Genomic DNA, 16,281 nt, shown 5'->3' with positions numbered 1-16,281 from the left:
AAGGTAGGTATCACTGGACTTTTAAAAAAATAAAACACCACCAACCAAACAACAACAACAACATCAACAACAATGGAGTAATGTTATTGGTTCCTATCTGCAATAATCTAATGCTGACAGAGAGCAGTATTTTATTTAGTAATTAACAGTGTAAAGGGGAGAGAAGCTGTCATGTTGGTTCTTAAGCTGGGGAATGTGATGAAAGATGATATCTCCGATCTCATCCTTTCCACTTGTTTAGGATTGTCAGGATGAGAAATGTCAGCATTATGAAAGCTCAGCTCTGCTCTTGATATGATAAAACCCTTCAAAAGCCAGTCTCCCTCGCTCCCTCCTCCCCTCCTTCCTCTCTCCCTGCACTTGCTGCTTCTTTTTTTATTTATCCTGTTTTGTTAGATGGCAGAAATATAATTCTTTTCTTTCTTCCTATTATAAGCCACCATTTTTGTTTTATTATATGTTTCACAACCCCTAATGTCCCACTGAAAATTACCTTGTTAAATGACAGTGTTTCAAAGCCATGAATCCTTCTCCCCCACCCCATTCCCCTCTGAGGTTTGAAACAGTCAACAGACTGTAAAGAATAAATAATAAAAAAGTATTGATTATTTTGATGACTGTGAGATTCAATTAAGTATTAATTTTGCCCTCCAGTGGACCTATCAAGGTATTCAAAAGGGAGGGTTCGGCTTGAACTAAATGCGCGCTGAGTGCTTCAGCCTTAAATAGGGAGAAAATGTGTTTACCTACAGTATTTGAAGAAGAGTGCATTGAGGCACAGAGTCCAATATTTAAGTGCTGTGCAAATTAAACCCTGGTGACAGTGACATTGTTTTCGGCGATATGAGTATTGACTAAAGAAGTGCATTTGATGACAGCTTAAACTATTTGTATTGATTAACATTTTCATAGATTATCATGTGTCATATCAAATTCACTTTTCAGACATGAATACATTAAAAAACCCATAGGCAACCACATCGACCAATGTGCGGATGGGGCCAGAGGGAACATGCTAACCAACCTACTTGTGCGCTGGTCACCTGTTCTCTGCATAAGAACCATTTAGGCATGAACTTAGCAATAAATAGTTGGGAGATCGCACAACAAGGTCACTCGTTTGTTTTCGGCTCCCCATCCCCACCCCCCACCCCAGTTTCTGCTATTTATTGGCAAAACTGAAGAATGCTAGATTGTTTTGGAAATCATAACTGAACTCCCTCCCCCTCCATTCCTCTGAATGAGAAGATCAAATAGATTCAGATAATCAGGAAACATTCGAAATCTATACATATATATTGCGTAGATGCGTTATGGAATTATAATTTCCCAAACACCAGCACGTGTTTAGTAAGTATCCTTTGCTAGTTTTTTTTCTTTTTCAAATGTGAATATATATGTTTCTTTTATTTGTCTGCTTGCCTGCCTGTATATCATCTATCTATCTATCTATCTATCTATCTATCTATCTATCTATCTATCTATCATCATCTATCTATCATCTTTTTCCTTAAGTGTGAGATTATGGACTTTCAGAGCCTAATAACCCAAAGGCAAAAGTAAGCCTTTCATTGCCTTGTCTTGATTGTTTTTTTTTTGATTATATGAAATACTTGTGCCATTTGAATTATTACTTTGCAGGGTTGTGGAAACAGTTTTAATATTGTGAGCGTCGCTGTTTTGCTTCTGATTTGATTGCTATTGGAGTGAAAAAAAGGTTTTCCTTTTGAGAGAGAGAGAGAGAGAGAGAGAGAGAGAGAGAGAGAGAGAGAGCTCTAGGACATTCGCAGGCTTAAAAAAAAGGAAAAAGCGCTGCTGGACCATCACCCGCATTAAAGTAAAGAGCGAGGTGTAAAAACATGCACGCAAAGAAGCACGTCCTACAATTAACGCTGCGCTGCTGCTTATGTAGCTTCCCCTGAAGTTTTCTCTCCAAAAGCATCCGGAATCTCTCACATGCTAGTTGAGCTTTAATAGGGTGGGGAGTAATGGAAAACTCATTGGATCTGTAATAGCTCTTCACTTGACTGCAGCCAGCAATAACAGCAGGAGCAGCCAGAGATAAGAGAAGGAGTGTGTGTGTGTGCAAGAGAAAAAGGGGAGAGAGGGAGTGGGAGATAGAATACGCACACCAAAGCTGCCACTTCCCTCCCCCCTCACACTCTTCCTCCCCCCCCCCCACATCCTAGGATCCAATGATAGCTGGACAAGTCAGTAAGCCCTTGCTGTCACTGCGGAGTGAAATGAATGCAGAGTTGAGAGGTGAGGACAAGGCAGCTGCTTCAGACAACGAGCTGAATGAGCCCCTGCTTGCGCCTGTGGAATCAAATGACAACGAGGACACTCCCAGCAAGCTCTTCGGTAAGTCTGCCTAGGTATTTCATGTTTGGGTGGCTGTTGCCTCCGCACTGTCTGGTGCCACAGGAGGCGAGAGATGATGGGAGGCGAGAGGAGATGGGTACCGGTTTGGTGGAGTCAACTTCTGCAGAGCGAAGAGCACTCTGCCCACGCTCTCCCTGCCCAGCTTGGTGGCTGGCAAAAGTTTGATCTGGGGGGAAATGCCTCTGTGCAGCTGTGCAGCTGTCACCTGCAAGCCACCTGCTCTGGAGCAGTTCTCGAACAGTCCCATAGACATCTGTCGGACACCCACCATGATGCTGCTCTTACTACCTTTTGTCTCTCGGATGTTTCATTCTTGTGCTACCATGTTGCCCAGAAAAAAAGTAATCACCTGTGTTCGTCGGTTTGGTTTTATTACGAATTATTGCGTTAAATCTTGACGGTGCAAACAGTGTTTCAGATTTTCCTTGTGCTGTCTCTGAGCACTCTTGTCCAGAGTAAACTTTTCTTAAATATTTAGAAGAGGAGTCCCCCCCTTTTTTTTGTTTGTTTGTCGCTCTTTAAAAAGAGATCACGTTTCTTCATCTTTGGTTAGCCATTATAATTCCACTTTAGGGAAATTTAATTTGAGTTTAATTTAGCGTAAACTTAAAGAATTGTGTATTTTAAATGTAAGAAGGAAATGAAATACATCTTGTGGATTGGAAATGTATTTAATGGTACATTCGGGTATACTGTGAGTAAACTGTGTGTCTTAAGCAGCTGGATAATAGCTCAAGAAAACGTAGCCTTTCAGGAATATTGGTTTCATATCCAAAATGAAAATAAGAAGTGTGACACTCCAGCCCAGACATCTGTCATTCAAACCAGTGACACCCTGTAAGACAACTCAAGCAACTGTAATCTCTAATCAGAAAAGGGAGCAGAGCGTGTTCGGGGTGTGTGCTTGAGTGATAGATGTTGATATATGTCTGTGCTGGAACAGTACTACACAGTAGAATGTGACATTTGGATTCTACAGCAATTGTTTCCGAAAGAGTCTCTTTTAATTATTTCCACGTGTTACTCTTTTTTAAAAAGGGGCTAGGAAGCATGTACAGGAAACATGCACTTGTATTTTACAAAAGTATCTTGTTTGGAAGAAGAATGAACCTTTTAAAACACAACAACCAAAATTATTATTTTTGAAATCTGCAAGGAAGGTGAAGATATACTCAGATGTCTGTATTTTCACTACAGCAATAAGCTGCAAAATGATTTTTGCAAGAGGTTCATGCAATATTGATCAAAAGAGATGCCCTATCATTTTAGAGAGACAGGTAGATGCACAAAAATAATGCAATTATATAACATGACCAACTGCATAATTATATTTGAATTATATAATGACCACTATAGACTGTCATTTCCAATTAAATACAAGTTATTAGTGATATCTGTTTCTATGAAAAGAAGCAAAAAAGAAGACAATTTCCTTTTCACATGTGAATGTTTAGCTGCCATCTAATTGAATCTGTTTCAAGCAGGGAGTGACATGTGGTGTTTTCAAAAATTATAAAGCTGGTTTTTCCAAGTAACATCTGAACAATTTTAATAATCTTAAATGTCCAAGTATTTTGAAAAGTAAGAGATCAGTTTTAAAAATCTGGCTGCTTTGGAAGTTGGCTATCCAACACTATTTACTGCTAAATTCATTTAGACATCAAACTTAGAACAAAACTACTTGTACTCTTGATTGCTGCTCATTAGGCTATAATAAAGAATAGCATCTCCTTAATGATGATTATATGGTTATTTATAGTAGAAAACTTCTGTTCAAGTATTGCTAGAATAAGAATAATATTTCTATATTGTTTTAAATTGCCATAGAATTAAATTGCAACAGGTCAATTCATGATGAAAAATATGCAAGAAAAGTGACTAAAAATTAGATCTTCTTAAATTAATATAAACACTGTGAAATCTCAATTATTTCAACGGATATTTAGCACTTAAATCTTATATTTGTATCAATGGGACTTGAAACAGTTGAATTTTGACTGACGGTTCCTTCTTTTAACAGTACCAAGAGAGCAAAAGATCAAGTTCCTAGTTTGCATGTATTTGATGCAGCTGAATAGCTGTAAATAATCCTCTTTAAACCACTAACAGACCAGTCCTATACATGTCTACTCAGAAACAAGACCCATTGAGATTATAGTACTTAATCCCAGGTAAATGTCACAGGATTGGAGCCTTAATCAGAAACAATCCCATTGATTTGAGTGACAGTGCTAAATATCCGTGTATAGAAGGCACTTCTATAGAGTTGTACTTTGCATTCAGATTATATATATACCTCTAAGTAGGGGGAGGTGTAGGAGGAGAAAGGGACGAGGGTTTTGCTATAAAAGGCAATAGAAGTGTATCAGAGACAGATGGGAAAGTTTAAACCACGTAATGCCTGTAATTTGTGGTGTGATTATGTGTATTTAATTAAACCAAATTAGGACATTCAATTTTCTTGTCTGTAGAGGAGAAAGTTCCCCATGGCGCTGTTGTCTTCAGTAAGTTTCCCAGTGTTTAGAAAAGTTGATGTCATTATTTGGGTCACATTTTATAATCATTGTTTATGCATCTGGATGTCACGCTTTCATCATCTGGTTAAACTTTTTTATTATTGTTTAAGGCTCTGCATCTTTGTCAAGAGTGTATCTCTTCTTAACACAGACAGGGGGACGGAATAAGGGCTGAGGCCCTCGACTTCCACTCAACCCCCCACCCTGGCAGTATCTCACAGTTTCCCACAATTGCAATGTTAGACCGTTTTCTGTGCTAATATCAGACAGGACATAGTAGGAAGCTGGCTTTTTTCCAAGTAGCAGCTCCAGGTTTAGGTGGCAGAGATACAGGATTAAGATGGATAATAGTCTTTCTTCTTTCTCCTCTTCCCCCCATCTTTTCCCTTTTTGGCTTGTGAAGGCAATACAACACACGTCTGGCTTGCCTCCAAAATGTACACTTTGGCACACTTTGGCAGAGAACTGAAGAACGCTAGTCTGAGTTTATTTAGCTTTCAAACAAATGTTAAGAACTTTGACAAAGATCCTTGGCTGGTTTTAATATATTTTTATGTCCTAGTCTTCATTTTGTGAAGGGACCTTCATTTTAAAAGTACCTTCCTTCCGTAATGAAACCCTAATTCTTGTGCTTATCAGCTTATAAACATCTGATATCTTTCCTGTGCTTAATTCTGAGAAAATATTACCTAAGTTCCATTTAAAGTGACTGCGAAAGTCATGTTAAAGGACCATTGTGTTCTCTCAAGTATTACATCAAGAGTAATATTTTGCTTAACTTGCATAGTTCTAAGAGCTACATTACACTAATGTGATATAAATCCAGATTTCATTGAGAAACAATGAAGTCACAGAAGACCATGTAGCATTTAAGTGATACATTATTTATTCCTATTAATAGTGGTAAGAGGGGAGTTGATCCCTATTTTAGTTAGCATGAGGATATTAAGAAGAAAGCCGAAAGTTTGTAGAACGATTTAATTTATAGGCTTGCCGCTGCGGAATTAATAAATATATGTTCACTGTAGTACTGTGTTTCCAGTTCATGGCATTGGCACAATTTTAGGTCTCTTACAAGCATAACAGCAGACAGAATGTGTACTATATAATTTGACTCTGTGAATACTATTTCCCGCATGATATTTTAAACCTAATAACAGTTTTATAACAAATAATTACTAATCCTTGACATGGCATTGATATACACCATAACTATATTTTTGTTTTAAGCATTCACCACCAGACTCTTCGTGTGAACAGGCATAAAATATCAAGGACTATAGCCCTGACCATATCCCCAATAATAATTGTAGCGTCACAGAGGTTTGCACCTCCACCTGTGTCCTGCATGCCCCTAACTGCATTTGTTCTAGGGTTAGGGGGAAAGGCTCTCTCTGGTAGACTAGGGCCACTGGCAGCACCTTCTGGCCCTTTTGCCACAGCTCCCCCCCCCAATAATGGCTTGCTCTGTGCTGCTGTGCTGGGCCACGCAGAGACCGCTGCCTCCTGCTGGTCGCTGTCACTAGCCGAGTTCAAGAAGTGGGTCCGGCTGCCAGAGGAAGAGGATGAGAAGCTCTTTTAGGCTCCTGCTCCCAGACAGCACAGAACGATGCTGTTAGTATCGAAACGTGGGATTTTTAACGTATAGCAAATAAAGTTCATCTGCAAAACCGAAGTCTTCCATTTAAGGGACAGCCAACTGACCCTGAAATCAGCTTTAGAAATGACCGACAATTTTGACTGGTCCTCCCAATCAGGTGTGTGGGGGGAAATAATACATTACAGTAATAGTCAGATAGAATCCAATTCCAGTTTTCCTATATATGTAACCCAAAGTGAAAATCTATTCATGATGTGGGAAATGCGAATATTTGAGCCAACTTCTTGACATGTTTTGTGAAATTTAAGACCCTTGGGGGTCCCTTCCAACTCTATGATTTGATTCTGCATGCTATTTTATTGCAAGGGGGACCACAGCATAACCTTTTGCCATGGGAGACGCACAGTACTCTTTGTTAGCACTAGTGGATTTCACTTGGGCATGTTGGTTTATCACAACCTTCATCAACTTGGTGCCCTCCAGATGTTTTGGACTACAATTCCCACCGGCCCCACCCTACAACTGATGGGTGTTGTAGTCTAAAACATCAGGAGAGCACCAAGTTGGTGAAGCCGGTTGCTTTATCAAATCAAAGTTACCTTTGCATATGCTGCATAACTTTTCAGAATTTAAGTGCTAAAATAATAAAATCCAGTGGTTTGCTCCCTTGGAATAAAAAGAAATAGGGCATAGCCACACTTGTATATCCTATTTATAGCCCCCCTGATTTCAGTAGAATAACTAGATGAGGTGCTGGGAGAAACATGATTAGATTTCCTTTAGTGTTCGCTTTAGTTTAGAACAACAGAAGGTTCGTAGGTGATTTAGATAAGGGGAGTGTTGCTGCTATTAGCCCCTTCCCCAATAACTATAACTAAAACTAAAACAAACAAACAAACAAATCCATAGAAGATCTGATCATGAATCTCCCAGCCCCTCATCTCCTTTGGCCTGTACTCTCAGTTAACTGTGTATAAGAATTATGGAATTACCCTTGCAGGCTTGGTTCCCATTGATTTCACTGGGGAAGAGTTATGCACGTTCTTAGCTCTCCCAATTAAATGGGTGAGACTTTCAGTGCTTAACTGGCTAGTTAAAAAACACAATTTTTTTAGTTTTGCTTTCATTCATCTGCTGTCAAATGCCCATAGACGTTTTAGGGGACAGAGCAACACCAAATATTGGCAGCTATTTAAGTAGACCACTAGGAAGTATTGATGGTTTGAGACCAAGGCCCGAAAAGCTGGTTCAGAAAGGACCGCTATTAGGAAAGCCAGGATTTTATCCATGCCATAGAGGACCCTAAGGTTTTGGTTTTTTTAATGGAAAGCTTGAGGAATTAATTGGATGGTGGAAAATACTTTGCAACTCCTTGTTATGGTTTGGAATAATCCATGTTCAAGGGGGTACACGTTCTTGAACAAAATGCTTCTTTTTTTTTAGAGTTCACCTTAAGAGTTGTATGTAACCATAAAGCATTTGGGCATATTCTTATTTAACATACTGTATGCAACATTTCCCCATCTATGTGCTTTGCTCTGAACAAGAAAGGACTGCAATATTATATAGCCCTGTGAGCTTTAAAATAAGCCAAACTCCCCCCCCCCCAAATTGATAAACAGTATAGTTTTGATGAATAAATAAACAATAGTTAATGATGAATCTGTCATTAATTATCTGGCAGTAACAAAGAGTGTACTGTAGTCCAAAAGAGAAGAAAAATGAAATCTCAGTAGAGAAGAGAACCACAGTTTACAACTGAACTGTTCTCTGACTGCCAGATACGTACTTTGCTTTTCAGTATAAAAAATCTGCTTGCCTCTTTGGCAGCAGAAACAGCAGAAACAACTGTGCTGAAAACTTTAGAGAATACTCCTGCTCTATATGCTGAAACTATTACAGCCGTATACAACAGCCACCTGTTTTTGCACCCACAAGTTGTAGCTTTTAGGCTGCAGTCTTGTCCTGTGTTCCATGCACATTTTTGCCACTGGGCTCCACATAACTTCGCTGAGTGTATGAGTGGGAAATTACAGCCATAATATTTCCCTTATATATATAAATCAGACACTAATTTCTCTTTTGTATGGCAGACCACATGAATGTCTAAAATTGATGCTCTGAGCAACTCGGAGGAAGGAGACCTCACAACAAATAAACAAATACTGAGTAAATGTTTTATACAAAAGAACCATCATAACATGATTTCTCGGTCTTAAGTATAAATCCTTGCAGACGTGTTCAGGAACAGCAATTTGGGTAATCATGCTAAAAAAAAAGGCTTATAAAAATGGTTTGTAGAGAAGGGTTGTGCTAAAATATACATTCATGTACTTAGATTATGGTTTTCAGGTGTTTTTCTTCTTGATCAAGGTTTTTTTTAACCTTTTTCAGGTGCATAAATAAGGCCAATTAAAACACACTGTAATTTTTTAATTCAAAAAAAGTAATTTGCCCCTAGTTTTTCATCATTTCGAAGCTGGGGTAGGACTGGGTATTCTATGCAAATCATCATTAAAAAATGTGCAATATATTTAGTTGTGTATGGCGTGATTATTACTCAGCGAGTTAGACTTGGAAAGTATATATGCTTAGTCATGGCTTAAAAGTCACAAAATATTAGCTATAACAGAGCAAATGAAATCTACACACACAAACACACACACACACACACACAGTGCAACATTGTGTTCTGCAGTAGTTGAGGGAAACCAATACTCACTCCTGTTTCATAACCAATGACTAGAACCTATTACTTAAAAGCGTTCTTACAATCTAACCCCAAAACTGTTTACTTGGAAGTTAGCCACACTGCTTTAAATAGAAATTACTCATATGTTACTATGCATAATTAACTTTTGCCATTAATGCAAAATGTCAGATTAACCATCTGATCTAAGTGTATGCAGAACATTTTTCTTAATTATTTTTAGTCCATTTGTTTTCCTTTGCTAGAACCTTTCATTTCAACATTAATTACCATTTGTTTCCTTATTAATTTATTAGACTCAAATTTCTAATTTTTCTTTGACTTGTTTCTTTGACTTGGCCTCCCAGAGTGGCTGGGGCAACCAGTCAGACGAGTGGGATAGAAATAATAAAATTGTTATTGTAGTTTTTATCTGACTTTTCTTTCTTGCTGTGAAGCTGATTTGGGTAGCTGCCCCTAGTGGTGCCCATTTTATTTGCACAGAATGCTCTAAAATAAATGTTGCATAATTGGGGCATTCCAAGTGTGTGTGTGTGTGTGTGGGATCATTGGCCACCACAAACATGTCAATTTTCTCCCTGGGCATTTGGGGAAAATAAAATGTCAAGTGCAAAGAGCAGCTGCCAAAATTAGTTCTGCTGTTGCCTCTCCGGAGAAAGATACGGCCCCTTATCCCTAAATGGGATGTGACTAACAAAAACTGGAGCCCTTCATTCATTCCACAGAGCATTCGTTTTTGAATGAACGAAAATGATGGTGATGGTTTTATTAAATTACATTTAAAAAGGTAAAGGTAAAGGACCCCTGACAGTTAAGTCCAGTCGCAGACGACGCTGGGGTTGTGGCGCTCATCTCGCCTTACAGGCTGAGGGAGCCGACATTTGTCCGCAGACAGTTTTTCCGGGTCATGTGGCCGTTTACCTTCCCGCCGGAGCAGTACCTATTTATCTACTTGCACTTTGACGTGCTTTCGAACTGCTAGGTTGGCAGGAGCAGGGACCGAGTAACAGGAGCTCACCCCGCCGTGGGGATTCGAACCGCCGACCTGACCGATCGGCAAGCCCAAGAGGCCCAGTGGTTTAGACCACAGCGCCACCCGCGTCCCTAAATTATATTTATGTGTTGCCTAATGATACCTCTATGTGACATGAACATACAACACAATTCAAAGAAATGGGCCTCATTGAGTTCATTTTCTCCTTTGTTGAAAAATGAATGCAGCTACCCTCTGCTGATCCAGGGGCACATGGCTCTCATATATTCATACCCAGCTAGATCAAGAACCATGCAGGCAAGTGAATGTTGTTTGCATGATTACTGACATTTTACCTGCTTCCTCTTGCAATCAGAGCTGAATCCACAGTTTCTGTTTCTGGATCCGGATCTGGAACTGCAAATGTACCCCAGATTTTACAGTTAGTGCTGTCCGGCGCTGATGGTCTGTTTGGAAAATGAGGACACGACATTCGGTTTCCTCTTGCTCCTGCACATATGACTGCTGCTGTCAAAACTGACAGTGCCAATCATGTGATTGGTAGATAGAGTTAATTTCATTGCTGTGCATGTGTGCCAATGGATTGGGACCAAAGAGACAAAGATGTCTGGTGCAGTTGAACCCACAATGACTGATTTAGCTGCTGGTTACAGGTAGGTAGCCGTGTTGGTCTGAGTCGAAGCAAAATAGAAAAAAATTCCTTCAGTAGGACCTTAAAGACCAACTAAGTTTTATTTTGGTATGAGCTTTCGTCCTGAAGAAGTGTGCATGCACACGAAAGCTCATACCAAAATAAAACTTAGTTGGTCTTTAAGGTGCTACTGAAGGAATTTTTTTCTATTTTGATTTAGCTGCTGTTAGAAATTTTAAAAATAGATTCCGTACCTTCAGATTTCATTACATTATTTAAATTTCTACACTTTTGGAATATCGGGTAATACTGATGTGTACTATACTTTTCTCAGTTTCTTTTAACGTGCTTTTACCAAATGAAGCCAGCTTCGGGCAACTCCATCAAACATGTAGGAAGGTTACATCTTGGCTGTAAATTTTCTAACAAATTCCCTTGACATAATCCATATGGATTGCGTTCAGCTAATCTTTACTCGGAGTAGACCCATTAAAATTAATAGGTCAAAGTTAGTAATTAAGTTCAGTGGGTCTTTTCTGAGTAAAAGTTAGTTTCATCAACTTCAGCCAAGCTGTTAAGCATTGAAAAACATAACCCCCAAGATATTTGTTTCTATAAAACCACAGTTTAAATGCTTGCTGTTTCTAAAGGAACATATTTCTTAGCAAACTGTAAACAGATAATTTGAGAGAGAACGGGTATGTTCTTTGGTTGAGAACCTTGCTGGTTTGTGGTTGAGATTAATAATACATCAGATATTCACACATTAAAAGGAGATGGATTTGAAGGGGGAGAGAATGGGACATAGTTATTTATTCAAACTCTCCATGGGAATGCGGAGGTTAGCCAGAAGAAAAGTTAGATTTGCCCAAATATGCACCAGCCTTTTATCACTTAATACCTTCCTGCATACCTTTTTCTCTGTAATATCCTATCTTCTATAGTTCTGTCATTGTGTTTTCTATCTTAACTTTTGTTCTTCCTGGTGCTTCTGTAATTTTCGGTTTTAAATCCTTTTCTATATGAAACGTCCTCATCATGTGTTTGGTATTTAGCACTGGAGAGTAAGAAATCAGTTCATGTATTTTTAGATGTTCATGCTGAGCAATGGCCCTTCACAAAATCTCCCATGCACCTCATTCCTAAAGCTGCTTATCTGCAAAGAAGACTTACGGATTTAAATGGAACTTAAGTTGAAGTAATGGCACTTAAGATGATCTCATACCCCGTTATTAGGAAGATAATTCTACTAAAATAGTGAGAGTTATTTGCAAGTAATAAATCCCATTTAGAGATTGTGTGGAGCATCATCATTATGGCATGTAAACACACAATGTGGATGTAGGTAGAAGATTAGGGGCCACTCAGACACCCAAAGCAGTAGGGTATGTCTGATACGCACTTGGCATTAATTTTATTAAGATGGGCTTAAAATGCGATTTCACCATGACTTGCCAATTTTCTTTCCCCGCAGCCCTGGCTGCAACCACAAATTTCTAATTTGGGGCTTGTTTCTGGCAATACTAATTAATTAGTTCCATCAGTAATATATCCTTTAAAAAGCCTGATTGGAGGAGAATTTTTTTCTTTTTTAATGTTCCTGTCTGATTATGTATCATTGTAAAAAACCAGCTGTAAATCAGAAGGGGGAAAAGTGTGTTTTTGTGTGACATCTCCATGCCTATGCTCTGATACAGTTTTGACACTATCAGAAATGGGACAAAGCCCATTTAGTTTGAAAGCACAGATCATCGGGAGAAGAATAACACTCCACTCCATTTCCATTCTGACTCAAGAGGCTGTTCTCCTTAAAGAAGCTGAAATTGTATTTGCTTTCTAAGTATTTCAAGTACTTAATCAAGTTGCAGCCCCTTAAAATTGTTGTCTTGTCTCTTTAACATTAACCTACTACTTGTTAGTTCAGTGTCAATTTTTTTCTTTTCAAATTGGTAAAAAAGAAGAAGAAGAAGAAGAAGAAGAAGAAGAAGAAGAAGAAGAAGAAGAAGAAGAAGAAGAAGAAGAAGAAGAAGAACTTGTTCCTCTCCGGAAGATGAAATTTCATTTTCTGAGACCCTGAATTGCCTCCAGCTATTGTTTAAACTCCAACAATTTTAGTATAGTTTCAAGCTACAGCCGGTTTAACCAGTGAATTAACCAGCTAAAACTAGATGATTAATCAGTGGGGCTAAAAGTTAAGGCCACACTTGTTGATTTTTAATAGGATTTTGGTTCTGGTGGGTTACTGTAACAGAGAATGAAAAAAGAAAGCAGTTATTGTATGATGATGATAATAATAATAGTAATAATAATAATAATTTATTATTTATACCCCACCCATCTGGCTGGGTTTCCCCAGCCACTCTGGGTGGCTTCCAACAGAAATATTAAAATACACTAATTTCTTAAGGATTAAAAGCTTCCCTAAACAGGACTGCCTTCAGATGTCCTCTAAAAGTCTGGCAGTTGGTTTTCTTTTTGGCATCTGGTGGGAGGGCGTTCCACAGGGCGGGTGCCACTACCGAGAAGGCCCTCTGACTGGTTCCCTGTAACTTGGCTTCTCGCAGTGAGGGAACCGCCAGAAGGCCCTCGGCACTGGACCTCAGTGTCCGGGCTGAACGATGGGTGAGGAGACGCTCCTTCAGGTATACTGGACCGAGGTCGTTTAGGGCTTTAAAGGTCAGCACCAACACTTTGAATTGTGCTCGGAAACGTACTGGGAGCTAATGCAGGTCTTTCAAGACCGGTGTTATGTGGTCTCGGTGGCTGCTCCCAGTCACCAGTCTAGCTGCCGCATTCTGGATTAATTGTAGTTTCCGGGTCACCTTCAAAGGTAGCCCCACATAGAGCGCATTGCAGTAGTCCAAGCAAGAGGTAACTCTTTTTACCTATGTTTGTTTGGTTTCTTCAGAGTGAAGTAAAGTCATGCCTCGGGTTGAGTAAGCTGCGGGTAGCGTACTTTCAGGTTACATACTCGCCAGACCCGGAAGTGTTTACTTCCGGGTTCCGCCGCACATGCATGCGCAGAAGCGTTCTGCTTGCTTCGCACGTGCGCAGAAGTGCTCTATCAGCGCTTCGCGCACACGCTCTATTGCCACTTGGGTTGAGTACTTTTTGGGGTGTGAATGGCACCCTGGAACGGATTGGGTACTCCACCCAAAGTACCACTGAACCCGATCTTAAACACAGGCAGCATTCACACCGCAGTTTATTCCATTTCCCCAGCTTTAATTTTCACAATACGTTTGAGCTTTCACATGGCATAAAAGCCTCTTCTGGAAAACTAATGGAATATAGTGTATGTTTATTGCTCATTTCGGTGATATTTGATTCCAGAAATATCTGCTTGCAGCCCCGTTTAACTTGGAAAATAGCTGGAGTAAAGTGACAAAATTTGGGTCAGTAACCCAGCAAACGGTTCTTTCCTGCTGTTTTCAGAAGGCGGTTCATGGAGGAATGGAAGCATGCACAGGAAGTGGGGTGGGTGGGTGGAAGTAGTGACACTGTCCGATGACATTTGTTGTTGTGTCACACCATGCCCACTGGAGTCAATGAGATATCGTGCAGCATGCGGTAACCCCCCCCCAAAAAAAACAGTTCCATACAGGTGCGTACCTAGGGGTTGGCCCTGGGCTAGGGTGCAAGTCCAGGTGGGTGCAAAAATCATGCCTCTTTACTCTGGCTCTGGGCATCTCGGTGGAGGAATCTGGTTGCTGGCACAGGCCATCGCAGCAGCCCTGTGGGGGGCCCTCTCTGCTAGCAGAGCAGAGCAGAGCCAACACCAATTGCCACAGAGGAACTCATTACCAAGCTTAAAACCATGGAGCCACCTGGGATGAACAAAGACATTGGATTCTTATCTCATTATGCATGATCAAGCTTTCTTTAGCGCCTCAGCCCTTGCTTTCCCCCTGCAGGACCTATTGCAGTCATCAGCAGTCGTTAACAGCCATCTACAGGTTTACCACTCCCACCAGCCCATCACCCATTTCCACCCCACCACCCTCTGTGTATACATAAGGGTCTGACTCTTCTGTTTCAAGTGTATCTGAAGAAGTGTGCATGCACACAAAAGTTCATACCAAAATAAAAACTTAGTTGGTCTTTAAGGTGCTACTGAAGGAATTTTTTTATTTTGCCACAGAGGAAGTCACTGATGGAGTGCGAAAGGCGATGAAAAGCAAACTTTTTGAGTATCTGGTCCATGGTCTCTCCCGGCTCTGGATGCAGCTCCTTGCCAAGGGCACGGGGAGCCTAAGAATGCATCAGGTCCTTAGCAGCAGGTACTGCAATGTGAAAGGTACACTGGGACAGATGTGCTGGCATTGTAATCAGGAGAACGAACAGGGTTTTGCCAACATCTGAATCTACCCACAAGGACCTCTCTGACCCATGTGCTCTTATGGTGCCTAAGGCCCTCTCCTGCCTAACTGATGGTCAGTGGGAACCATCTCTTGGAAGAGGGAGTGCCACTTTTGGAAAATGGCTTTCTTTCTGGCACTTGCCAAAGATGTTTTTCTTTTCTTCCTGGGCATTTGGGCAACACTAATAGTCCAGCTTTTAGTGGCTGGCTGTGTGGGGTGGAGTAAAGGTAAAGGGACCCCTGACCATTAGGTCCAGTCGTGACCGACTCTGGGGTTGCGCGCTCATCTCGCATTATTGGCCGAGGGAGCCGGCGTATAGCTTCCAGGTCATGTGGCCAGCATGACAAAGCCGCTTCTGGCAAACCAGAGCAGCGCATGGAAATGCCGTTTACCTTCCCGCTGTAGCGGTTCCTATTTATCTACTTGCATTTTGACGTGCTTTCGAACTGCTAGGTAGGCAGGAGCTGGGACCGAGCAATGGGAGCTCACCCCGTCACAGGGATTCGAACCGCCGACCTTCTGATCAGCAAGCCCTAGGCTCAGTGGTTTAGCCCACAGCGCCACCTGGGTCCTGTGGGGTGGAGTACTTTTAGGCAAACACTCTTAGTATATCTGTTTTGTTTTAATCAATTTTTAATTTTAGATAGTTTGCATTTTATGTTCTTTGTAAACTGCTTTCAGTTGTCTGAAGCAATGTATAAATCGAATGCACTAAACTAAAAAAAAGAGGATCGCTATAGAGGCGATCGGGGTTGGGTGGGAGAGGGGAGTGCGAAGCTGAGATGAGCTTGTTCAGTGAGCTCCTATCTGGGGTAAGATTTGAACCACAGACTTCCCAACTTATAGCTCATTCTCTTATCTGCCGGTGATCTTATCCCGTGATCAGTGGAGAGACACTTTTATCTGGCTCTTTTCTACTCGTTTGAACCCTGTGTTTTTATAGGATTCTGAAGCAGGGTAAATAGCATCACAGAAAGCTGGTGACATTTCTACTACACCTGTTATTTTGCCATTCTAAAACATGAAGATTGTGATAATAGGATTTGTCATAAGTATGTATCTACTCCGTATATATGCGCTTGGTCCA

General features: G+C 40.5%; 1 protein-coding gene across 1 annotated transcript in view; it reads left to right on the top strand.

Annotated features, from left to right (window-relative positions):
• The first annotated feature begins 2,195 nt into the window (after positions 1-2,195).
• Positions 2,196-16,281, top strand: part of LOC118092110 (POU domain, class 6, transcription factor 2) — a 203,198-nt gene continuing 189,112 nt past the window's right edge. The window contains exon 1 of the mRNA XM_088654224.1: positions 2,196-2,361. Coding sequence (XP_088510350.1) covers positions 2,196-2,361 — 166 coding nt within the window. The remainder of the gene's footprint in view (positions 2,362-16,281) is intronic.

The sequence above is a fragment of the Zootoca vivipara genome, chromosome 11 (assembly GCF_965207765.1).
Source record: "Zootoca vivipara chromosome 11, rZooViv2.hap1.1, whole genome shotgun sequence".
Classification (NCBI taxonomy): Eukaryota; Metazoa; Chordata; class Lepidosauria; order Squamata; family Lacertidae; genus Zootoca; species Zootoca vivipara.
Note: the sequence above shows the minus strand (reverse complement) of the source record. Positions and strands in the feature narration are given on the sequence as shown.